Source organism: Strigops habroptila, chromosome 3 (genome assembly GCF_004027225.2).
Source record: "Strigops habroptila isolate Jane chromosome 3, bStrHab1.2.pri, whole genome shotgun sequence".
Lineage (NCBI taxonomy): Eukaryota > Metazoa > Chordata > Aves > Psittaciformes > Psittacidae > Strigops > Strigops habroptila.
The window spans coordinates 86,143,274-86,170,521 of NC_044279.2; the positions used below are offsets into that span (position 1 = coordinate 86,143,274).

Consider the following 27,248-nt stretch of genomic DNA (forward strand, 5'->3'; position numbering starts at 1 on the left):
GGCTGGGGGGTCTCCACCAATGTCTAGCTTCATGCAATTTAGACAAAGCAACCTGACCTTTGCTGCGCCTCTATCTCCTCTTGTACCATTTCAACTGACCTCTCAGAACAGGGGCATCCACCTTGTCTCCTGCAGTTACCTAAGCTCCCAATTTAGGGTCAGGCTGCCCACACAGCCAGTGGGATAACATACAGAGTCTCAGCCAGAACTGAGAACAACAGCCCCAGGCTGTAACCCTAGCAGCCAGATGAGAGCATGCTCTTAGAATCACTGAATGGTTTGCGTTGGAAAAGGACCTTAAGATCATCCAGTTCCAACCCCCTGCCATGGGCAGGGACGCCTCACACTAGACCATGTCCCCCAAGGCTCTGTCCAACCTGGCCTTGAACACTGCCAGAGGTGGAGTGTTTACCAGTTCTTTGGGCAACCTGTGCCAGTGCCTCACCACCTTCACAGGAAAGAACTTCTTCCTTAGATCTAACCTCAACTTCCTCAGCCCAGCAACCAGCACAAGGGCCCTGCCCTATCAGGGCTCCCAGCCACAGCACAATAAACATCTCCCTCTTCTGCACAAGGCAGCGGTGGTGGCTGTGCTGTGACACCTCCTGCAGTTCACCAAGAGCTGCTTCTGACACAGCCTGCTCTTGCTCCATTCAGCGAGAGTCAGAGCAGCCCAAAGTCAAGTCATAGTACAAGATTTTATTGCTGTCATGATAATTAATGACTGCTTACACTGAGCTTTTAATGAGTACCTGCACTTTTTTTTTTTCGGTTTGTTTGTTAACTGGGTCATAAAGACAGAGTCCCAGATGGTTTCCTGCATTTATAGAACAACAGGGACCTCTACAGGCATTTCCCTCTTTGAAGCAAGGCTAATGACAGAACATTTACGAGCAGCCACACATCACTACTGATGCCATCAGACCACTGAGCTGCGCAAGCAGCACTTTCAGTCCGTCAGGTCAAGTTACTCACTGGTACCTTTGGGCCACCAAAGTGACACCCTGAAACACAAGCAGTGACCAGTGCATTTCCCCCCTTCATTTTTCATGCTTCTGTTCCTAGAGGCTGGATCCAGCTGCCACAGTGCCCTGAAACTGTTTTGTTCCATGCCAGGAGCTACTGAAACAAGCAGGGCTATCAAAGACCCTACCTTTAACAGGCTGGAGGGGACTGAATGCAGCCTTCAGGTTTGATACAGGGAAGAAGTTCCTTACTGTGAGGCTGGAGAGGCACTGGAACAGGTTGTCCTAAGATGTGGTGAATGCTCCATCCCTGGCAGTGTTCAAGGCCAGGTTGGACAGAGCCTTGGGCGACATGGTCTAGTGTGAGGCATCCCTGCCCATGGCAGGGGGTTGGAACTGGATGATCTTAAGGTCCTTTCCAACCCTAACCATTCTATGACTCTATGATTCAAGTTATTTATCTGCAATGGCAAACTTATTTAATGGGTGTAAATGCTATCAAAGCCATACAATTTTGCTGTGGGCCGTATGTTTCGGAGGGGGAGGGTTGCTTTTTTTGCTGTTTTGGTTGGTTGGTTGGGGGTTTTTTGCTTAAAGCCCAGAGGCTCTTGCACATAACCAGTTCCACAGGAGTTTCTTGGGACACAACCCAGTACTTCCACTCAGACCACACGCCAGTGAGCCCTGTGCGTGGCACACAAGCACCAATCAGGTTTTTTCCCTTTTTCTGTGCACTAAATGAAGCTGGGTTGCCACAGCACATGGGAACAACCAGAAACCCTGCTGTGCTCTCATGCAAAACATACTCTTGGTTACAGAGAATAAGAGAAAACCTCTGAAAGAAAACCCTACCTACCTGCCTGCCACCAGACCTCTAAGACCTTCTCCAAGAGCCTCTGGCACTCTGCAGTGGCTGGCTGGCTATTAGACTAGCTGGTCCCATACCCTTGCAACTCAGATTGCTGAATCAGCCATTTGTCATCATGGGCACCACCGTTAACCAACAGTGCACCCTGTCAGACAGGCAGGACAAGGACACTATGTAATTCAAATATTAGCTAGCCATCAACACACTTCCTTGCACTTCCTTCCAACATTAAAAGCAGTGTTTTGGAAGGACAGTCATCTTTTCCACAGGCTTGCTTCTCGCCCTTTTAAACAGACCTTGCTGGGATCAGGTTAACTGCAGGCCACCTACATGCTTCAATCGAAAATGGGTGCTGAATCCAGGTGAGGTATTCAAGTCCCAGCATTAGTAACCAGGTACACCTGCATGGTGACTGCAGCTGCCAGCGAAGCAGGCAGAGGGCTGGGTGGCCTAAAGGCAATCAGGCTTGAGAGGCACTGCAGGAAAAGGCAGTGTGGTTCCACTGGCCAGGATCATACACAGGGCAAGTGCTCTACCCTTCACAAAGGCAGGTCCCAGTCCTGAACATCTCTCTCTTTTCCCTGCCAAGCTGGTGCCCCAACCAAGCTGATGCAGCACTGCCTAAAAGCCACACAAACAGAAGGTCTCCTCTTGAAATGACAAGTTTCTGGCACATGCAGCTAATAGGAAGCAGAAGCTTACAACTCTGTTAATTATGCCATTACAGAAGGAGTCTGAGCCTGATAAATGAGCCAGGAAAGATGATCCTGATCCTCTGACAGGCCAGTTCTGCAGGAAATTCAGCCCCGTAAGCAGCAACACACCATCCTAGCCCAGTAGCATCTGTCACTTATCGAGGCAGGGCGCAGTGGCTGACTCCACAAAGCGATCTGAGGCAACGCAGACTTCCTCAGCCAGGTCACTGCCTCAAACAGCAGAATGATTCATTCCTGCAGTGATGCCTCAAACACAGCTTGGGCCTGAAGAAATGCCTCAAAACTGCAATGACACCACTCTTCTCGACATGCACTGCAGCCTGTGAACATTGCAAACTGATGGAGAAAGCTGCTGTCTCTGTCAGCGCACCAGCCTTGGCTGTCTAAGAAGCCTTGGTGCTGAGGAGCCCTTTTCTGGAAGCCTTAATACCACTTGGAAAAAGAAAACTAAAATAAAGCAAAGACCTCCTTTTTCTTCCTTTGTCCTTCTGTTGTATTCTCATTCTGCCCTTCTACAAAATCTCATTTTGCATGGCAGAGACTCATCTAGTGTTTCACTCTTGAGCTTTTCATAGAATTGTAGAATAGTCAGGGTTGGAAAGGACCTTAAGATCATCTAGTTCCAACCCCCTGCCATGGGCAGGGACACCTCACATTAGACCATGCTGCTCAAGGCTCTGTCCAAGCTAGCCTTGAACACTGCCAGGGATGAAGCGTTTACCAGTTCTCTGGGCAACCTGTGCCAGTGCCTCACCACCCTCACAGTAAATAACTTCTTTCTTACGTCTAACCTGAACTTCCCCTGTTTCAGTTTAAACCCATCACCCCTTGTCCTACCGCTACATTCCCTGATGAAGAGCCCCTCTCTGGCTTCCACTAGCAGAAAAACCTCAGCAAATTTCCCCTGGCTGCCCTTCCAAAGCTGCCTTGGACCAGAAAGCAAACTAGAAAGAAAACCAGTATTTCACTATCTAGCCTCCTGCTAAACTGTTGCCTTGACATACACCTTCCTTTCCAGTTATGTTTAACCAGGCATTAAAAACCACAGTCAGCGTGTGTTTCTATAGGTATAGAGTGTCTCACTGCAATGAGTAAACACTTTTGAAGAAGCACGTGCATACCACACAAGGCACCTGCTCGGCCACTGGTATGTAAAAGGTGTCAAAAAAGTCAGTTAGAAAACACACAAATGGTTACGACCAAACAAGACTTCTTTACAATGAGGGTGGTAAAACACTGGCCCAGGTTGTCCTGAGAGGTGGTGGAAGCACCATCCCTGGAGACATTCAAGGCCAGGATGGAGGTGTTTCTGGGCAACCTGATCTAACTGAAGATACCCTGCTCTTTCCAGGGGGATTGGACTAGATGACCATTGAAGGTCCCTTCCAACTCAAACTACTCTATGATTGTAAGATCCATTTCTCCCCAACAGCTTTTTATGGACAAGTTAAAAGTCCAGTGGTTCAAACTCCCTCCTTTAAAACTCCTTTAACAACCGCACGTACACCCCGAGCATGTTGTGTTACTGTGTGTGCCTGCTCCAAGACACAGCCTCTGTGCTGCAGAAGGGTTGGTCCTCTAGAAGCGATATGCAACACTCACAATGGGTGTGCAGGAAGAGACAACATGACAAAAGCTTTGAGGCTTTTCATCCCTTGGTCTATCTAGCTCTAAAATTTTCTCCCAGACTGATGAGAAGCATCTCTTGCCTGTGTTTTCCTGATGACATGCATGTGTCTAGTTGGTATTTCTGTTCAGTCTGTTCAGTGTGTGCAAGGGGTGAAGGAGGTTTTTTGTGTGTCTGCATGTGGATACACAGATTATAATTGCACTCTCACTACACATGACAGAAAACACTAGTGCAGCTACTGAAAGTTGACTTGAAAATCAAGAGAAGTTGTCTCAGTGGATACTAAGAAAAGGTCAGAAGAATGGAAAGGAGCAAACAATACAGAGATCTGAAGATTTAGCTGGAGATGAAGAAAGCAAAGGCTGAGTTGGAAAATCAGCTCAGTGTCTCTTACAAAAGGCTCATGTCAATGTGGTGCCTCTCTCCATCCAGTTCCTCACCAATCCCTTTTGTGTATGCACATGGCAGTTCCTCCACCCTGTTGCATGAGGATCCGAACCAAGCAGCATGTGATGTGTTGTTTTTTTTTATTGGTATCAAATGGAGAACCAAGATGACTCACGTACTGACCAGATCCCCCGTATGAGCAGCCCACTGAACTTCAGACCACTCGAGTGCCTAACACACATTTTGCCTTTCAAATCCCAGCCTTTCGTACACATTTCAGTATTATCATTGTAGTCTCACAAATACACAGGGTTTTTTCAACACATGACATGCATCCTGTTGTGAAAATTAACTCACATTACAAAGAAATTGAGCTTTCCAGCAGGGCACCTCAATTTAGGAGTCTATATCATCCCATACAATCACGAAGTACCTGTTTTTTTCTCACAGATGACTAAGCACAGCAGATACATGTACAACATGCAACAGCTGAAATGAACATCTCTTAGAGCCATCCCCCAGTCTCATCAGCACTTGGCAAACACTCCACCTGTCAGTGAGAAGTCATAGATTGTCCCACAGTCTCAGAACCAATGTTCTTCCCTTGTCCTCAAAAAAAATCTTGCTACCTTTGCAATTCTTCATAGACAAGACTCGGAAAACTAAGCATCTGATGCATAATCTGTTTGTCCAGGGTGGAACAAAATCCCCATTTGTTTCTTATTTGAGTGGTCACATTGTGCCCATAGTGTGAGAACAGAAGGAAGAGAGTCTGTTTCCTGGGCAAAGCCATACTGAAGTTAAACAACAACATTTCAGCTTCTCTACCAACTGAAGTCTTGTGCAGAAATCAGGTTGCAGCAAGGGCATGTTCTGCCTGAAGATCTGATGAACTGCTATACGATGTTAGGAAAGAGTAGAGTTCTTTGCCACGAGCACCCTCAATAATCCATTTTGACAGAGACGTCCAAATCCTCTGCTTGTGAAAACAGTAAGAACTTGCCATGCCCAGAGGTGCCATGACCTGATTTTCCCAGAAGTGCTTAACTCTTTATTCCTAAGTTGAAGTAAGCTTTTGAGAACCATCCATTTCGCTCAGTCCAAAGCATTTTATGGTTCTGTCCTTGATGGCAGCAGAAGCCTAAACTTTGTTTAGCACACTGCAGGTAGCTGCTGTGTTGGAAAAGGGCCTGTTTATCCACACACATAGGCAGCAGACACTGAAACCAGAACCCAAATGGTGTCTTGTCAGCACATGAGGTTCAGAATCCAACTCCACTGTGAGATGGGTTGTGCTTTTCCTCCAGAGGAGGAGAAAGGAAGGGGAGAAAAAAAAGAAAAACAAAAACCAAGAAACCAACCAGAAAAGGCCAGAGCAGAACACTGTACCAGGGCTTGAAACGACTGAAAACAGCTAAAACCAAGCAGTCCTCGCCTCAGTAAATACCACCCACAGGAGATCGTTGAGGGCTGCGAGTATCCTTAGCTTTTTGGACCTGATCATCTAGCAACCTCTACCAAGGAGGAAGTCTTTCTTCACACGTGAATGGAGTCCATCAGTTCTGCAGGAGTTCCTTTCAGGTACTTGCTCTGCCATTCCCTTCATGTCCTCCCATCAGCGAGGCTGGGGTACCTGCCAGATGGCACAGGGTGACCTTCCCAGCAGGACATCCTCTCCTTTACAGGCAAATTGGTAAGTGTCCCAATGCCACATCTTCACAACGCCGTCTCGCCCATGCAGACTCTGTAGGGGGATTTCAACTTCCTGCATCTAAAACAGACAATGCAACATGATGTTAATCAGACCAACCTAAAACCATGGCAGTGTGAACAGAACCTGAATCTAATTGCCCAACTCATTTAGGCAGCCCCAATGAAGATGACTTCAGACCCAAGGCAGATGGAAAGCAGAAGTGGGGTGTCAGTTCCTTGAAGATCACACCACAGATCAGCAACAGGCAAGAACACACTCCTCATGCCCTCAAAATTCCACACGCTGTTTCTTCCTGCCCAGTACAATTCAGATGAATGTGATGAGAAGGTTGCATATCTCCCATACCTCTTTCTTACGTAGCAGTAGATGATAGCAAGTATTCCACTCGTCAGTATTCCCACACCAATTCCCACAGCAATGTAGCGTTCGTAAGAATTGTGTGCATACGAATTTAGTGTTAAATGTTCACACCTCTCACCATTATAACCTGCAAGGCACCTACGAAATAAATATACACCATGCAAACATTATTCAGGACTTCTCATACTTTATATTGCAGAAACACATGTTAGTTTTCATCAGTCTTAAACTATTTAGAACAAGTCTGAAAGAGGATGGGCTGAATCTGGCGCTCCGTCAGAATGTCTTTATTCTATCAAGACTACCAGTTGCCCCAGTCTATTTAGTTTAAAGCAAGCTCAAGGACTGCAGTCACAGCAGCAAACACAGTCTAAACATACCCTCATCGCAGAGGGTGTGGATGTGCTCTGCTGATCCTTAGCTACTAGAAGATCTCCAAAAGCCAAAGCTGCCCAGAAACTTTTAAGGACATCACAGTCCTTATCGGTGTGTAGGCAGTTAAGGAATAAGGGAGATGCAGCTGACATCTTGGAAGATCCTGCCCCCTTCATTGTGCCCACTGTGAACATTTACTTATTTCTTTACTACTTACTCTAGCATGTGATTTGAGTTGCCATCACAGTAGTGTCCTATGAAGCTGTGAATTTTCCCTCTTCCTTCCTTAGTATCACACTAGCACAGCTCTACTGCCTTGTTAACAGTCCTGGGCTACCAGAGCACTCAATCATGTGCCAAACTAAGCCTGCAAATACTTGAAACTGCTGAAATTCAGTTACCTTACATTAGGAACATGTAGCAGACAAAGAAACAATGCTACTGTTGTTATTTTCTATGAAGGATACTTAGAAGGTACTTATTCTTTACTTGCATATGGGTTTCCTCAACTCGCTGTGGAAAGCACAGAGCCCATTGATACAATAGCTGTGGTGTTCTTCAAGACAAGTCTGCATAAGCTTCATGAGCTTTGGCTGCTCAGTGTAGTCTGCTGTGAAAGGGAAAAAAAGTCACGTTATATTTAGGGAAAAAAAAAGTAATTTTAATTAATTTTCACAACTCAAGTTGAACAGACAGTGCCTGCGGAAGACAACTAATGCACAGATTTACCGTGGTATGTCTCGTGGGCAGATTCAAGCACTGCTAAGCAGAACAAGCTTCTAAGACATTCCAGCATAGCTTTAGAGAAAGAACAAACTGTAAATGAATTGCTTGCTTTTGAGAAGCAAGTATAAAAATGATTCTGGGAAACTCCTCCAGGGTGACACCAGCAGTATCCAACCTGCAATCCATCAGAAAAACCATCCCAGGAATATCAGGGGATTAGGACATAATGAGAGCAGGGAATTATTCTCAGTATACTTCCCAGTCTGAATTCAAATAGTCAGTTCTTTTCCCCATCACAAGGCAAACTATTGCACTTCTAACCCTCCTGCCTGCCCACCCTGCAACTGAGCAAGTGATGACTGGTGGGATTGCTTCCTCCCTCCATTCTCCATACTCCACGTTCCCAGAGTGACCCATTATGCTTGCAAGCGCCCAAGACTGCCCAGATGGTCTTCTCATGCAAAAGCATGGTCCACAACTGTTAAGTTTCTGAATTTATACAAAATAATCTGTGCCCAGGTCAGTGAGCACGTCTGCTTTGAAAGCACAGAAAATTAGAACCTTATTCCCACCCATGGCAGTTCAAATGGGAATAAAGGAGAAGTCAAAACTGTTCTTGGACATCTTATGCCCATGTTACATACCGACAGAAGAGCGCCTGAGCCCAGAGGCTGGCATGAAGCTGTAACACGGGCACAGGGGTGCAGCACATGAAGAGAAAGCTCTAAAGCTTCACCATCCAAGCAGGCAGCTGTTTGAACTGGTTTCTCCACCCCGTTACTGGTATCCCTGGTGGGGTGGGGTGTCCAAGCAATGTCTTACTGGTTCAGGGGACTGTTTTAGTGATGGCTGAAGGTGATTTCCTAACAGAGTGATGTCAATACAAGTCTTCAGTTCTGACCACAAGAAAAATCATGCAGGAAGTGGATAAGGTCTCCTCCAAGTGACTAGGCAATGCTACACCAAGCAGAAACCTTCCTTTCTGACTAAATGCTGAATCAAATTCTGGAGATACTGCACTGATGGAACCACAGCTACAGATCTAAGCATCTAGCCATCCTATAAGCAACTCGAGATCCTGCAACACGTTTTTCTGGAGTAACCCGCTGAATTCCCCATTGGATTCCAGTTTGAATCATTTAAGGGCAGGAATGCCCCATGCACGCAACCAAGCAATTTGTTTATTCATCCTTTCTGCAGCTTCATCACAGAGCTGAGAAGCAATACGAAAGAGCTGCTCAGCTCTATGCCTGCATGTTGGATTGATTCACAACTTCAGGTAGGTGCCCAAACCAGGATTCACAGGAGGCAGGATGCTATCACTGTTCCTCAGATCAAACAACACTACTTTCAAAAGAGTGCCCTGTGAAACCTGACAGAGTCATCAGACTTCCTGCTGAGAGAACAAGTAATAACTCAAGTCTGCTTGAAAAAGGACATGTTCGTTTACCACACTTTCTCCCAGCAATCGAGTGACAATACATATGCACTGAAGGGTATGCTGAGACTGAGGCCCCATCTCTATCAGCAACTATCATCCAGCAGTGAGCTCTGTGCTACCACAGCCACGTTGTCCCCATTTAATGAAAGCAGAATGGTGTCTCTGCTCCAGAAAGCCCTGTGCAGGGCAGGCACACCCACAGCCTTGAACCACACACCCTGCAAGGGAAGAAGTTGGCACTGGCTACTCACAAGCTCTAGTATCAAGCTCTGGCTCTTCTCTGCTGCCTCTGGAATGCTGTTGACAAGCTCTGGGGATGGGCTTGTTGGCCCACAGCACAGTCAGCACAGGACTAGGCCTTGGAGGGACAGATTTAAGGAAGAGAAGACAGCTTTTGTGACAAGGGACGGATGACACTAGTTTCTGCCCAGGAGGACTGTACGATGCTCACTGCCAGGGAAAGCACAATGGAAAACAAAGCACATGGTTAACACCGCTGCAAGGCTCAACATGCCACAAGGAGATCCAGGATGCAGGAGACCTGCAAAAGTGCATTTTCACTTAGGCCTGCAGACAAACTACCACAGCTTGGCAGGGAAGAGCTTCAGAAAACAGCAACAGCACATTCATGCTCCCCCTGTGACTCTCCTGAAACGCTTCAGCACCAACTGCCGTGAATCACCATTTCAGGACAAAAAGGGCTGAACAGCGCATTATAAAACCACTAAAAAACCACTAACCATGACCACGTGGCAGGACCCCTCAATATTTCCTGCCACCAAAGGTACTACTCTTCTCCGGGGCCCTGAGAAGACGTCTTCTATACAAGTTTAGTATTTCATTTGCATCTCTGCCATATGGGGGGAAAAAAAACCCCGAAACAAAACGAGGAAGGTACCAACCTACACACCAGAGGCACAAAATCCTCAGCCAGTTCCACTCTAACTTCCAGCAGTGGGACTCACATTACCAGAACATCTCATCTAGCCCATGGCTGCCGAAAGGTGGCAGCCTCCCACCTGCCAGTGTCTGGAAGAAACCTCGCTCTGTACAGGTACATAAAGCCTCTTCCCTGAGTGCCCTTAAAGTTCGTGCTGTCATTAGAAACAAAGGTCAGCTTACAGCAGAACCCTGCCTAGAAAGCGTTCGAGACAAACATCTTGCTGTGCAGGTGACAAACAAGCAGTACGTTCCTCCCTTGTTGTGAGAGGCAAGAGCTTTGTCCCCTTGTGGGCTGCAAGATCAGATCTTAAATGCACACTCACAAATTCTAAGTGCTAATTATTCTGACATTGCAGCAGTACAAATTACCTCTGAAATAATGATGAGTCTTGAGAAGAAAAAGAATAATTTTTCTAACCCATCCCAGAACATTATGCTAACTCATATCATACTATCCACCTAGATACTAAATAAGCTGTTGAATAAACACATCCATGTGGCCTTTCATGTCACATGAGGAAAGGAAAGCATGCTGTGTAAGCACTTGACAACTGAGTCATTCAAACAGATACACTTGGCAAGATCTGACATGAAATCAGTACTACAGGTACTTGGAAGCCTGGGCATGCCAAAACTGACAGACCTGCAACAAGATGAGCCAGCCACTAGGACCACGACAGCTCAACCTTCAAGTATGGTGCATCAGGGAGGAATGGGAGAACCAGAACGGGGACAGAAAGAAGGAAAGGGTCAGCCCCATGTGCAGGGCCTCCCTCACAGTCCGCATGGGAGACCCAGCTCACAGCAGTGAAAGAATCTCGTTTTTCCCCAAGTAAAAGCAAGCCCTTCCCTACTCCTAACTGCCCATTTTCCTATGGAGGCTGCCCTTCAGCCCAAACAGCATCCCAAGTTTTTATCCCTGCCATGTCAGCTCCCAGCCAGGCATCCTCTCCACTACCTTTTCTCCCCTGACTGATCAACAAGCCTGACATTTTCTAGCCCCATCACTAGTGACACCAAAGACTGTGTAATACAAAATAAGGAAATAGGACATGAGCTTGTAAGTAGGAGGCAAGCGGATTGAGCAGAAATTAATGGTTTTGCCCAAACTACACCTCAGGCCCCAGAGGACTTGCAATCCCACAACAAACTGCCAGTTCCTCCAGTGAGTTCATTTTCTTAGGATCTAGTATTACTGAACCTTGGATATAAACCTTACTAAAAACTTAACTTGCACAGGAGATACAATAAAACTTCAGAGAGATACAGGCAGTTTCTCTGGTGACTCTTGAAGCATTTCTTTTCAATCTTCTTTTTGGAAATGGCATTTTCTAACTTTTCAGTGGCTTTGTGCAACCTCCACCAAAATATACTTTTAACTATCTATGTAAACATGTATTTGCTTGGGAGTTTGGTTCTACCTTTGAGGGGAACACTCTCTCAGCTAAAAGCCCTGTTATCTAGTGGACTTGCACAGCCACAGCTAGCCCAAGGGTACATGGGACTACTACAGACATGGCTCTGTCTCCCAATAAAAACCCTCTTATTTTGTTAAAACATGACCCTGACTCCTGCTCTCTAGAAATAATACAAACAGGGTACTGCACTGCACGAGTCACAACGTATTTCTACTTCATTAAATTCCTGTTTGCTGTATAAAGCTCTGGAAGTATCACGGCACAGACAAATGCACTAAACCAGACCACAGGTCTGATAAATCAGACTACTGCAGTCAAAAATTAACATCACATATGTGTGAGTATATATTAGACACATTTTACATACGTACAGATGAAACACACATATACATTATATGTACGAATGTATGTAACACTGCACTATAACAAATCAGACACCCCCCCCGCAACAGTTTGACTTGTTTTGAGAAAAATAAGCAGCTTAAGGATCTACTAAAAAAAGCTTGCAAGGCATCCTGTGCTGACTCAAAATTAACAGATGATGATTTGTATGCATGTTTATGTTCTTTTTAAAGAACAAAGACATTATTAAGTCTCACAGATCAAATCCTTTCCTCCTTTACTGACCTGCCAAAACCTCAGTTCCAGATCGCACAGTTCTCCCAAAGAAATGACATCACTACCACCTCAAGTCACATCCAGAAAGCAGCTCGCAGGATAAACACAGTGCTCTGGTCTCAGGTGTTGGCAAAGAAACAGCTTGAGTTCACATTTCAGTCAGAGAAGAAAAAGAAAGAAGAGAGAGAGAGCTAGCATTCTGAAAAGGGCTGGGGAAGCTGCAATAGCCAGAAGCAAAACTGCAACAGAGAAAGAAACTACTGAGTAACAGCAATGAGAGGCATGACTGGAAGTGACGCTTGCTGCATTCTCACTGTGTGTATGAAGGTTCACAGCTAGAAAGACAAGCTGAAGACAGCTAGAAACCAAGCCCTGGTTACACAAGTAACAGAAACAGCCATCAGAAATGCAGATTTATCTATCTCAATCTGCCTTAAAATTTCTGCTTCAAATTATAACTGGCTGTGGATAAAGAATCCTTCAGCTAAGCCTACCCCAGCTGAGCAGCACCTCTTACCTCAGAGAGAGTTTTAAGGCTCCATGAAGAAAGCAGCTCATCTCACAAATAAAGCACACACAAATTTCAAGTGTCCAAGTGACGCTTTTTTTAAATGACAGGTTAATAGAGACAATCAAAACAAGAAAGGAGTACCTTCAGCATTGTTTTTTGTCCAGTTATTCCATAAGTCCGTGCTAAGGGATGAAACAATAAGAGCTGACTCTTCACTCAGTGCCCCCATTGCTGTGTAATGCAAATAGATGCTTACTGTAACAGAAAAACTCAGTATATTTATTCAAGGTTCATATCATCCACAAAACATGCACCCACTTAATACACTTCTGATACCATGTGGCGATACAATAACTATTCATTTCAAACTTTCTTGCCTCAAACTGCCCTTTGCCACAGAGAAATGATGATTGTGGGGAAACTAACTATTGTTTGTGAACTTCCAAAACACACATCCATTCTGTTCTCCACTCTACTACCTTATGCGATTTACAACACAGATACCTGCAATATACTACAATGATACAACTACTTACCAGTAGCTTCTTTTCATGGGGTCTACATTATACCCTATGAGTTAAAGTTTCATCCAAGTTTAAAACCGCTTAAGTAATTCTGCTTTGCAACGCCTTTGCATGCTTCCCACCCCTGCTGCTTATTTCAGAAGGAGCCAAGTGTTGTTCAACAAAGCGATGCGCCTTACGACACCCAAGAACATACCTTTCAGCAAAATATAAATGAGCATTCCAAATGCCATGGCATGCAGCTCCTTGAAGCACCTTCTCAGTTCCTCTGTCCAGGCAGCTCACACGGCTTATCTGGGCTCCCGTGTTTTCTCTCGCACTTATATGCCATGAAGCGTCATCTGCTGCTCTCACCAATCAAGAAAAGGTGCATCTGGCAACAACCTCAGCCCCTGGGGCAACCACACATTTATTTAGGAAACTGCTATTATCTAGCAATGGGATCAATTTTTCTTTTGAAACCCTGGTTTCCTATTACCCGTGGGCATAATTGTGCATGCAAAGGTAGAGTTTTCAAGAGAGACGTCATATCTGTCAGAGCAGATCAATGAAATACAGCAAAACAGAGGCAAGTAAAATGAAGAATGATGTATTGTGGAAGACGTAAACTTTCTTTCCCATAGCAATGCAGTCTTGTGTTACTTCCAGGAGGACAGTCAGCATTCAGGATGCTACTTGAGGGTTCAGGGTCTGAGGACCAGCCCCTGTTTCACTTGTGTTTCTTTCTTGGTCCTCTGTGCACTGCATCCAGAAGAGGAACCATGAGAACAGCTACTGCTGATGTTACAAACTGGTCAGACACAGAGATAACGGATGATGTTCTCCACTGGTGACTGCAGCAAGAAGCCTTTGCTGACAGGCTCTGGGGAGCCCATGGGGCATGCTGATGGTTCCTCAGCCAGCCTTCACTGTGCACAACCCTCTGCAGCAGGGCAGGCCACCAGCCCTGCACCAGGCATGGGATGCTGGCTGAAGCTACGCACAGTTGTGTGGAGCAGAAATCGAAAGCTGGTGAAGCACATGCATGGAGAAGACAGGCAGAAAGAGCAGGTAAGCTGTGGCCTCCTGTAACAGGAAATCCCGTCATTAGTCCTGCCACTACACTGCTATAAAAGCTCATCTCCACCTTTTCAAAGAAGTGGGTATGCATAATGGGAACTATCACACTTTCTACATGAAGTATTTGCAGGTCTCTAAGACATATTTGTCACACTCATTTCTCACACTAAATGTCTCTCTGCAGCCCCAAATGCTGTCCAGCTTCCTTGGGCACAAGCAGCTGGGAACTAGTAGGACTAGTTGGCTCTCCAAAGGTAGAGCCAGACATACTAGAACCAGCAGCAATGCCTGGTTCAATAATGCACACACACAGCAACAGCCTGACTCTGACTGAAGGAGAGCTACACACTTCACCCCAGCAACAGCTTCCGCAACTGTGAGCTCCAAACAACAAAAACATTTTACAGTTTTTGTATTTTATAGCCAAAAATCTCCTGATAAACACTTCAGTAACTCCAGTCTGCTCAAGTTCTCCCTCTATGCTCCACTCTCCCAAGAGATCTGCAGGATTCAACCTAACCACGTTAAGGGAAAAAACACAAGCTAGTTCTGCACATTTTAATTATGTCTTCTCCTGCTCATGGACTGCATTCCATGAGGCTTTTCCCATCCTTTGCTATCCTGAATTGCTGCATGCCTGCACGCTGATGGAGGACAGCCTGCACACAGGAGTGTTTATGCCTACCTGGATAACCTCCGCTATCAGTCCCAAGCAGGACTAAGGCTCATGAGCCCTGCTTTCAACACACATATACACAATAGCAGCTTAATCCGGTGTGAATCCACGAGGTGGCTTTGGCATTAGGCAACAGACCTGGGTGCGGTAGGCCCGTGAGAAGGCTCCAGTGGATAAGGCTGCGCCTCTGTCCACCACAGGGCGTTCATGGTTGGACCAGGCTTGACCAGGCCTAGCACATGAGCATGCTTTTTGGGGTGGTTCATAGGCCCTTCCCTCTGGTTGCTTCTTCTGGATGTTCTCCCAGTGGAGAATGCTCTCACAGATGCGTCTGGCAGCTCTGAACCTAGCATGCTGCTGATCAACACCTCAGTCTCACTAACTTTCGTGTGATGCTAACCCATATGCAGAGGTGAGAAATTAAAAAGCTTTAGATGCACAATAAACTGTTTGCAAAGCATGAAAGCAGCAGACTTGCTCAAGTGAGATAAGCAAAATGCCATAAATTGTTATTCTGCCAAAAAAAAATGCAGAGATGATTAGCGTTAAACCCAAGAAAAGAACACTGATTTAGAACAGCAAGGTAGACAGATGAAAAACCTCATGACTGAAGATGCAGAAGACATCCGTTTGCTCCACTTGTAACACACTGATACAAGAGAGAAAAAAACAGTCACCCCCAAAAGCATGTTAAAATTTCTCACCAAGACTAATGTAAGAGTAAACAAGTTTTATTCCATCTCAGCCAATGTCAGGTTGATCAGTCTTATCTCCACAAGCACCTTGATCCTCCTTACAGTTGTAACTACTGCCCAAATTTAAATGGATAAGCAAGTTCCCGCACTGTTGGCACTACACCTTTAGCTATGATTCTGGCAGCCTCTTTGGTAAATGCTGCATTCAACAGAACTCTTGGGAAGTCCAAGAACCATCAGCACAGAAGTGATGCTCCTCTTGGTTCTTCTATTACAATAAGGGCCTTTATTTTGTTTAACGCCACAGGGTTTTTTAACTCCCTTTTCAAGTTATCTAGAGTCTACTGGCAAACACCTAAAGCTCTTGATAAAAATAAATCAAAGCTATCCCAACTGAGATAAAAACACCAAGATAGAAGTCCAAAGTGGCTCCAATGGGAACTGGGGTAGGCTCTTCACGTCAATAGTGCACACAGTTCCACTGCCACCTTGGCAGCCACTCCACTCCAACTTCCACATCGCACGAGACTAGTCTAGAGCCATCTTGGAACTAAAATTTTTGGCAATAGAAGAGTACTGATCTTAGTATCCCATTTAGCCTTCTCTAAGCAGTAAAACATGGTAGCCAAGGATTCACAGAGCTGAGCCTTACATCGTGGACTAAAACGAGCCCTTCGTGCAGTTTCAGAAATCAAGAGAATAATTAAATGGCTTAAAATTCCAACACAAATACTTCATTAGGGATAAACTCTTGCTTTCTTTTTCCTCTTCATCCTCCACCCCGTTACACATATGATGTACATACATGGTAGTTTTAACTATGTTCTGCCTAACTGAAGTCTGATCCAGCCCAGTCACCTATTCAGTTTCTTGTGAAGGGTGAGGGTGTTACGCACCAAAACATTTTGTCAAACAAATCCAGACATGGAAAGAAAATAATGCTGGCCTCCATTCTAGCTCCTCCTCATGCAAACGTTGAAGAGCAGGATTTCACCAGCGTTCAGGTTCACTTAACTGTTTTAAAACATGTATTGAAGTTTTGCAGTCATGTCAACATTATTGCTGGGCAGGTGAAAGAAAAAATTCAGTCTTTCACTTCTTTCAGATTCAAGATTTCTGCTGCTATTTCTAAGCGTTTAAAAAAATAATAATTTTAAGACTACAAACTACACCCAGATTGCTTCATGACCTCAGAAACCAAATCATATTTTTTAAAACCTATCTAGCATGTTGAAAGTAAGTTTTCATGCTGTTTGACCAAAGCTGCAGTTCCAGGTGCTTACAAGACCTTGGTACTTGCACCCCATCCCCAAACGCACAGGTACATTTATAATTCATGCTGCTGCTTCATTTTCACACAAATAATAGACCACCACCACCAGATCTGCATAGGCTGCATTCTCCTTTTTAGCTCACAAGTCAGTAGGAGGTTACACAAAGTATTTGAACATCTTGTAAACCATTGGGTTTAGGATACTTTACATGAAAAAATAAATACAATGTAGAAATAAATATCTTTGTAGTAAAAAATAAAAATTTTGTGTATCAATAAATAGAACAACTTGGATTCTTCTTCCAAAGGAGCCCACTTGCTCTAGTAAATGAGCTTTTTGGCAACTATGAGTGTGTTCTTCAGAAGCATTGCAACAGTCATAGGTCCTACCCCTCCCGGCACTGGAGTGATAAAGGCAGCCTTCTTCTTTACTTCTAAGAGAAAAGAGAAAAAGGTATTAACTGAAAGAATTTCCGAACTCTTTTTGTTCCTTCAATTGTCCACAAGCACTTAACTGGCAACAACCACCAAGGTCTGTGACTTGGCAAATGCTAGAGAATTTGGGACAGGTGAAGACAGACAAGTTTTAATCACTGAGTTCTTACAGCCAGGGTAGTGACAGGACACCATCAGAACTGGGCTGCAAGGTCATCCTCTTCTTCTGAATATTATTACCCAGGGCTAGTTCTAGGGAACACTTTCACAACCCATTTGAGCTGATCTACCTGCAGCAGGCTGCCCTTTCCTCCTGGAAGCCTGCACTCAGACAAGATGGAAAATTAACCTCACCCAATTTTTTGGTAAGGGGCAGTTTGTGACTACTGTTTGACCTGACTGACCAGCTGGCCCAGGAAGGTCTGGGTGACACGAGACAGGACAACCCCAGGAGGGCAGCAGGGACTTGCACCACCTCCATGTGCCAGCTGGGATACTGCACCTTCAATATCCAGGAGAGCTATGGAAGGTAGGGACCTGATCCTGTAGGTAAAGAGGTGCCTCCCCAAACGGTGTGTGCTGCTGAGGAGCAGCATGCAGAGGAGGAGCATGCAGAGGAGGAGTCTGCTCTCTCAGAGCCAAGAGCAGAGCACCAGCACCAGTTAAGTCACCTAACAGCCCCTTTCCCCTCCTCTTCCTTGCACCTTCTGTCAAAGACATTCCATGATCACAAAAGGGAACTTAAATCACAGAGGAAGAAAGTAGTTTCCTGGTTCATTTGTTTGTCTGTTTCACGCTATGGACAGAGAAGAAAACCAAGAGTTGTCTGCAAGAGAAATATAGATCCTAGTGGCAAAACTCCCACTGTGACTTCAGCCACAAACACTCAGTTCCTCCAGAGAAGACTTGGGTTTTTTAGCCAGTGTTACTAGGGTGCCTATATTGAACTGGGATTCAGAAGTGCAGATCTTCCCCAAGTCTCCAACAGAAAGAAATTCTTACAGCTGAATTAGCTCTAACCACGAACCATGTCAGACTATCCAAAGTCAATAAACACCTTGAATGCTTGTGTTAAGAGGTAAATCCATACAGATTATTTACTTAGCACCTGTGAAGTTAACCTCTTTGGACGAGGAATTAATATAATGCATCAATAAATCCTGACTTGATATTCTTATCTATTGCACAAAATGCAATCAACTGGAATTGCCGGTTACTTGCATAGGAATTAGATGCAACTGGCTGGGAATTCAGCACGTAACTAATGAGCATTTATTCTCTAATAATGGTTACTCCAAATGGCATATTATTAACTTTGTTACTACAGAGGGTTTTTCTCAAGTGCCACTACAAGAGGTTTTTTTGCTTGTTAGTTTGGGGTTTTTTTTGCTTGCTTATGAATAATTTCATGGCAACTCACAACCCGCTTTTAAAAAAACACTGTATTTGAAAAGGCACACACACATACCCATGAGAACACTGAGCAAGCACAACTCTGACACAAGCACATACACTTCCACTGAAGTCACTACAAAGCAGAACCTACTACACCTGGCCATGAGAAGAGCACCACAGATGGAAAACTAGGCACCTGGGTCTTGGAACTAAGACGATAATTTGCTCCTGCTTTAAGTGTATTCATCCTGAATGTATGTGGCACTTTACTGTTGAGAATCATAGAATCACAGAATGGTTTGGGTTGGAAAGGACTTTAAGATCATCTAGTTCCAAGCCCCTGACATGGTCACACTAGCCATGCCACCCAAGGCTCTGTCCAACCTGGCCTTGAACACTGCCAGGGATGGAGCATTCACCACTTCTTTGGGCAGCCTGTGCCAGAGCCTCACCACCCTCACACTGAAGAACTTCTTCCTTAGATCTAACCTGAACTTCCCCTGTTTCAGTTTAAACCCATCACCCCTTGTCCTATCGCTACAGTCCCTGATGAAGAGTCCCTCTCCAGCTTCCTTGTAGGCCCCCTTCAGATACTGGAAGGCTGCTCTGAGGTCTCCACACAGCTTCTCTTCTCCAGGCTGAACAGCCCCAATTTTCTCAATATAACAATAATACAACAAGGTCTCAAAAAAATAAATATTACAAGAGAATTTGAAAAGCTGGATATCCGTGTTTTTTGGACAGAAGATTTATTAGATTTTAAGGGATAATAAATGAAACAGAACCTGCTGTCTGACCTCCCCAATGCAGGGACCAAACGAAAGCATTTAGGGAAGTTAACAGTGATTATCTCACTGAACTGAGGCACAAAAGATTAAGCCTCATTGAGGACAAATGGTAATCACAACTGGGAGGGTTTTAATTACCGAGTTGACTGGTACCACCAGATATAGTGTGAAAATATTTGGAAAGGTCAACAAATTGTTATGTGGTCCTTTTCACATGTAAACTCTAACAAATGAATTCAGCTCTCCCATGACAGTTATCCTTACTATTCTCCAACACCAATAATTTGTCTTTTTAATAGTTACATTATTTTGTACTACCTCCTATTTGAGCCTGGTGTTTATGGTTAGCAGAGTTACTCCAAATCCCCAGATTCAAGTCCTAATTATTGAAATTTACCCACATCTGAAGTAAACACAGTAATTAACAACGAAAATATCTGGGACATTTCAAATGGAAATGTCTGTTTCTATGGCAATGTTACATACTGCTTTTTGTGGTATTATTCAAACTACTCCTATCTGACTTACAAAGTGGAACAATCCACAACTGGACCGTGCCTTCTAATGAGTATCTTGTACAACATTCATTGCCTCTAGTGCTAGTAACCGTACTTGGCAGTAAACACACACTGCTGTGTTCACAAGTTGCTGGGGAATTTCTCTGCCCATACTCTATCATTATGAAAATCCCTGTGGGTCAGTGTGGCAGAAGATATGTTTTGTATCAGTTAGCAGAAAACCACCCGGACAGCTTATTCTCAAAAGCTGATCCAGATTTTTCAATGCACAAGAGGTGTCTGTGTTGGGGAAACTACCATCTGATTAGTTGCCATTGGTAAGAGCAAATATAGATATGGTGAGTGCAATTTTCCAAGCTGAATGCCAGCGACCAAGAGGGAAAAATAACTTGGCCCTCAAAAACGTGACTAGATTTTGCTTTCCTCATTAAGCGTAGCACAGCTCCCAGGCATGACAGATCTCCTGTCGGTTCCTTCAGAAGGTCTTGTTCCTGCTTCTCAGCAATGGTTTAACTGTCCCCGGGTTTAACTCTGCTTTCCTGAGCTGCCTGCCCTTCTCCCAGGCATTTCTCTGCCCATCTGGAAAATGTTGGCATGCAAATCTGGTGCCTTTAGGGGAGGAGCTGCTGTCTTGCAGCTTCTGTAGAACCTTAAAATCTTCCTTTGATTCTTCAGAAGAAATGAAATGTAGATCGTTTCCTTGAAAAACAGGATCCACTGCTTTGGAAACAGTCCTTCATTCCTAGGTTCCTTTAAAGCTAAGGACATCAGACACCTAACAGGGTTAATCACACAAACCAAGGGCAAGTCTCAACCTGAAGGCAGTTCTGGGTCTTCTTGTGCATCTGCATTAAGTGATGCAGAGTGATTCCTGCCTAAGCACTGTTTCCACACAGCTTTATTAGTCCCTGTAAATCTATTCTGGATTGCTGCATCCCTGCAGAAGTGCAAAATCACATGCTCAGCAATCACAGCAGATACCCCATGTTCTGATCTTCACATTCTGGGATTCTTCTCACTGCACACCACAGGATGCCAACTAGCTGGGATCTACTCCATTTCACATTAGTGCCTTCTTTTTCATGTTATCCCTGTTCCTCTTACTGCAGCTATTTTAACAGCAATATAAAGGAAAATCAAGAAATTATGGCCTGGTACTGTAATTCTAAGAGCACGTACATCTTCCCTTCTCCAGTACCTCTAAAAGCCAAGCAGCAGAGGCATCTTTGGCAGAAAAATCCAGAGCAAAATTAGGCACAACAGCTTCTTTGCAGCCAGGCTATCAGCACAGACAGGTGGATAGAACATCGCTGGAGTCTTGGTACAATAAGCAGTGGCAGCAGAAACGCAAGAGATCCAAGGCTGATTACTTAAACCCCTGCATGACATACCCTTCTGTGGAAGAGCATCTACACTTGGCCATCCAGCAGTTTACCAGTAGCATGCACTCTGTCCTTCTGGTGATCCCAGCCTTATGCTAACTTTCTGATTTATTTATTGCACTAGTGGAGCAAAACAAAAGGCAAAGCTTACCCTGATTTTTGCAGAGCAGCAATACGGTGACAACACTACACAGCCTGGCCTTTTATTAATTGCAAAATGAATGCCAGATCTTCAAAATCAACTGAGAAATTAACTTAGAGAAGCTACAGCAAAAGCAGCTGGAATATCCAGAGTTTATTTTCAAGACCACTATTTGGAAAAGCAGCACAGAGAGAGAATTTGGAAAGGATTCAATAATCTGAAGAGTAGCCTACAGCCTGGAAGGTAACACAATGAACGCAAAGCGGCAGCAAACAACTGTCAGGAGCGACTGCTGTCACCCAGCTGGAGTTCCACACACACTGTAGCTAAGTTCCAACTGCAGGACCACGATTTCCGTGAAGAAACTGGATTCCAAGATTATTATGGTCAATCCCTTAAAGTGTACGAACAAGTTGCAAGCAACTTGTCAACTTGCCCGATGATTTTGTGGTCATTAGTCCTGTTCCTGATGAGGACAGGATACATTTCCCTGGTTCTGATTGCACTGGTTCTTTCTGGTACACTTGGTCTATCCAGGAGCAATACGACAATGTGGTCCACTCCCCACGTTCGCAGGATTCATTTCCCTGGTCTCCCTGCAGTCACTATGGACAATTATCCCTCATTCAAAGAAAATTCTTAATATGCACTCGTTGCCCCATACCGTATCAATTATTTATTGAGGCACTTTGCCATTCAGTACTGAGTACTTGAGTACCTCCTGTTCCTGGTGGCACCCATTTCCCAGCATCAATTTTACATGGCTTAGGCTGTGCAAAACAGATGAGCTGGGAGATCAATTCTCATTTATAAACCCCTCCACTGATACATCAAGGAAGGTCTTGCATAAAGGATTTCTTTTCCATATAGGCATTCAATAAAGACTCAAACCCCAGCATTACTGACTGCTTGTCAAAGATATAGAAGGAATCATAAAGAAATACAGGCAGCATTTAAAGCAAACCCCATGTGAGTTCTGGACACTTTGGTTTCAGAGGCATTTCCAGTTCCAGTCTCAAAGGTTAGCTACTACACTGGCATGTTACTACCCTGCTCTACCAGTCACTCCTGGAAATGGTGCTCCACCCAAAAAAGCCATTCCAGTTAAATGCTCTGTGTAAGTTGTTGCTTTATTTCATGTTCCTGGTCCTTGCAGCCCTCCTCCCCCCTCAGCATTACTGCTGTGGCAACAAAAGCCCTATAAACCAGGGCCAAGTACTCCCACACATGCGCTACCCTGTTCACAGAAACGTCTCCCTTCTAAAGAGTGAAACTTGCCGTCCCAAATTAACTAAAACGGCGCTGGCAAACACCTAAGGATGCTACTGCTTTTTCTCCTCCCTGTCACTTCAGCCTCCCTCCCGTGGCTCCCAGAAGCTACAGAAGTCCCCCTCCCCTGGGCACAGATTTTGGCAAACTCTTAACATAAAGAGGGGTACACAATGTGCTGTGCTGGTTATATACAGATAGATGCACACACAGGTGAAGGCAGGCCAGCAATATCGGGGTAGGTACCTCAGCGCTCTGCAGCTGACCTCCACATGCACAGTGTTCTGTCTTGTTCTTTTAGATACCTGGGAACTGCTCAGTGAACTACTCTGGACAAAGGGAAAAAAAACGCCTTTCTTGGTGCAGACACAGTTTGGAGTGCCAAACAAAAAGAGGACGTATGGGGATGGAGGAAATCACAGATGCAGTTTAAAGATATTCTATAATCCAGCCTGAGATTTTTGCCCCAAACACACCATTAAGCTGGACAAGCACAGAAGTACCCAGTTAAATCTCTGCTCTCCCCATGCCACATTTCCCTACTTAAAGAAGGGGATAATGAGACAACAGATAGTGGTGGGCTACATGATCTGGTGCTGCATATCATGCCAGCCAGTTACATACCTGGCCTTAACCTGCAAAAAACACTTCCACTGGGGCTTAAATGTGAATTCAGTCAAGTGATCAGAGAGAAAAAGGATGAAACAATTTGCTACATGAATATATTAGCTTGTTCCATGTCCACACTGCCAAATCAAATGCTTGGTGAGGGTGATTTACTTGTTAGTATGTAGAACTGTATACACTGGGATGGGGTTTTTTTGTTGTTAGAGATTTACTGAAACTTTCACCGATACCAATGAACCAACAACAATTTCCCTTTGGCAATGCAGTGAAATGCTACTTGCAACTGTAGTGGCATAATCCAAGCTGAAGTTCCTCCCTCCTTGTTGGATCTTCCCTCCCCCCAGGTAAAATACTGAGAACAACCCACAGCAGACATGACGAGACATATACAGTGCATTGCTGAAACTCTGAATCACAGCCTTGTCACTGAATCTACACCTATATTGCATTAAGAAGGTCTCATGTTTAAAGAAAAACAAACAAAAAGGATAAAACTACATGTTTCTCACAGGTTAGAGCATTTTTCCTCCCATACCTACTAAGCAAACAAAAAATGCCGAAAGTTCTCTGTACTTCAGTTCTGAAAACAGAAGATACAGCTTTTTACTTGTGATAGTACAACCAGGATAACAAAACAATAATTTCATATTGTACTCTTACAGTAGGAAAGTATTTTCCTACTGTAACTCTATTGTAGAGACAAGATACACACTTCCAAATGTACACCAAGACAATCCCTTAGCTACACTCGTGCAGGTAATTCCACTGACTTTAAGAGACAGGTATCATCCGTGATGAGTAAAAAAAGCAGGAACTAAGGGAGTGAGGTAATTACAAACACATACAGCTGGCTAGAAACATTTTGAATACAATTAAGCTTTGAGACATTATGCCAGCCAAGATGTTAATAACCATGAAAAAAAACCCTGTGGGTGATTTTCATACTTATCAAAATAAGGAACTGTTGAGAACCATTAACAACGTGGGTAAATGCTGTCTAAGCTTCCCACACTCAACTCTGCCAATAAGCTTTAATTTTCAACTGCAACAGTCCTGCTATTCCAGTCTGGAGCTCCTCCAGAGCAGAGATATTTAATCACATTACACTGTGAACTTGCTCGGCCACACATGAAACATAAAAAGATCAATATGTAACACCATCACCATTTTTTATCTGTTAGGCTTGCCTGGACCAATATTTTCAACAGCTTCAGATGAAGCCACATTAAACCTTAGCATAAAGGACACTTCTAAAGCACAAGTTAATGTATTCATAAACAAGTGGAGAGTAAGAGCGTTAAGAGGAGGCTTGAGAAGCCGTAGTATAATAATATTTGCTATGAACAGTGGGAGAACAGCAATAAAAAACTGTTTTTATTGCTTACTCTTGAAACATTTCAGAGACTAACAAAGGATTGAAGAAACCTGGAGACAAGCATCTGTCACCACACTGCCGTAAGAGCTCATCTGCATCTCTTGAAGGTTGCTGGTATGTGTAATTAAAAGTAACACATCTTCTGTTAAATAACAGCATCTCTTAAGAGGAGATGTATGAACACAGTCTGTTCTCTTATTTAAGTAAATAAATTAGAAAAACTCCTGCAAGTGTCAGCTCATTTGAGACACTGGCTATTCGAAGTATTTATCGTGAATGAATCCTACAAACTTCAATCTATTTATCCAACAGGTTTGTATACAGAGTTGTTCACTTACCTTCAAAGTCCACGTCCCCAACTAGTTTGGTCTTTCCCGTAAGAGGGTCATGGATACGGTTGATGCCTACATCAATCACAGCCGCACCTTCTTTGACCATGTCAGCTGTAATCAACTTTGGGATACCTGAAATCATCAAGATGAATTTGATTAACATGGCCGGGCAGCTTTAGGTCATCAGTTTAAATTATATCAAGGGCTGTGCATGCTTGTGTACCTGTGCACAAAAAAGGTTATTCTTTTACTTGATACATCACACACAGAAAACAATAATCCCTCAGTTTCACACAGTTTATAATTATGAGAATAAAAGGTGATATTTCTTCATTTCTACTAAACATTTTCAGCTAAGCCTGCAGTCACAAACATAATCGACATGATCTCAATGGAGCAGTTAATTAATGGTTTGTGGCAGTAAGTCCCTTTCATAGCATTTCCAAAGAAAAGCTGGGCCATAAAGATGCTCTGTGAGCCACAAGAAGTCTTCAGTATAATAATGTCAGAGGCCTGCTGATCCAAAGTGTTGCCAACTGGTGAAGCAAGCCCTGTATGTTACTTCCATGGCTTTTTCTTTGATCTTTGCTTTTTGTAGTATCTGTATTGGATTTATGTTACACTTCTCCAATTTCTCATATACTTGTTACCTGCACAACATTTCAACCAGTCACTTAAATAATGATCATGAACTACATGAGAATACACTACTACAAAACCCAAAATAAATGCTAGCATGACAAGAGACTCTGATCTACCCTGACATCTTATTTTTGATTCCCATCATCTAGAAACAACAGACAGGTGTCCTGGGTTCAGCTGTAGCAGTTATTTTTCTCTTTCCTAGTAGCTGGTGCAGTGCTGTGTTTTCAACTTCAGTCTGAGAACAATGCTGGTAACACGCCAACGTTTTTAGTTGTTGCTAAGTGATGTTAACCCCGATCAAGGACTTTTCAGTCTCATGCTCTGCCAGTGAGGAGGGGCACAGGAAGCCGGGAGGAAGCAGAGACAGGACACCTGACCCAAACTAGCCAAAGGGGTATTCCATACCACAGCACGTCATGCCCAGTATATAAACTGGGGGGAGTTACCCAGAAGGCCCAGACCGCTGCTTGGGTCGGGCTGGGTATCGGTCAGCGGGTGGTGAGCATTGTATTGCACATCACTTGTGTTTATGGTTTGCTTTTCCGTTTCCCCTTTTAGTTTTATATTCTCTCCCCTTGTTATTTCCCTTATCATTATTATTATTGGTGATAGTAGTGGTGGTTTTGTATTATACTTTAGTTACTGGACTGTTCTTATCTCAACCTGTGGGATTTACATTCTTTCAATTCTCCTCCCCATCCCTCTGGCAGCGGGGGGGAGAGAAGGGAGGGAGTGAGCGAGCAGCTGCGTGGTTCTGAGTTACCGGCTGGGCTTAAACCACGACAACAGGCACCAGGAAAAAAATAAAATGGATATTTCAGATTTACACGAAATAAACAGCATCAGCTCAATATGTAGGAGAGAAGCAACTGCCTTCCAAGCAAAAATTTCTCCATCTGATCTTCTCATAAGCAAGAAAGAAAAATACAGCCTGGCCTCAGCACTACACCCCTTCTTCACGTCTCAGGGGACATCAGTTACACACAAAATCTGACCTAGGTCCTACCAAACAGGGTGGCAAAACACCATTTTCTAAGGCAGCAGTCCTGAACAATAAATGCCTTCCACATTGTGAAGAACACTGCTGCATTGGATTTCAAACTGCAGGTAGCACCACACATTTACTTCGCAGAGATCAATCTCATCCAGCTTCCTAGAGGTAAGACTTCCATAGCATGCCAACAGCTCCTCTTGATGCACAAAAAGGACCTCCCTTTCAAGAACAGTAGTTCAGTAGGCTCCATCTTGGCAGGGAGCAATTTTAACTACAGAAAAGGCTATCTTACAACCAATATACTAGCACTGCTTTATCAACAGTAGCATCGTGTGACCACGCACCTGAAAGTTTCTGCCTGGACAGTCACAACAAATGAAACCTCTCCTGGAACATTTAGGCAAAGCAGCATCTGAGACCAAAGTCACTGCATGCTATCAGAGAGCCA

General features: G+C 44.2%; 1 protein-coding gene across 11 annotated transcripts in view; it reads right to left on the reverse strand.

The window, feature by feature from the left end:
• The window catches only part of LOC115604704 (probable bifunctional methylenetetrahydrofolate dehydrogenase/cyclohydrolase 2), a 59,688-nt gene that overhangs the window by 12,113 nt on the left and 20,327 nt on the right, over nucleotides 1-27,248 (reverse strand). For 4 of the 11 annotated variants that reach the window (XM_030478032.1, XM_030478030.1, XM_030478027.1 and 1 more), the window contains 3 exons: nucleotides 25,168-25,293; nucleotides 7,505-7,625; nucleotides 4,301-6,778 (listed from right to left, as the gene is read on the reverse strand). In XM_030478032.1, the coding sequence (XP_030333892.1) occupies nucleotides 6,427-6,778; nucleotides 7,505-7,625; nucleotides 25,168-25,293 (599 nt within the window). In that variant the 3' untranslated portion in view covers nucleotides 4,301-6,426. Of the gene's footprint in view, nucleotides 1-4,300; nucleotides 6,779-7,504; nucleotides 7,626-12,812; nucleotides 12,903-15,645; nucleotides 17,333-25,167; nucleotides 25,294-27,248 lie in introns of those variants that run through there. The other 7 variants (XM_030478037.1, XM_030478033.1, XM_030478028.1 and 4 more) reach the window with 7 other exon arrangements.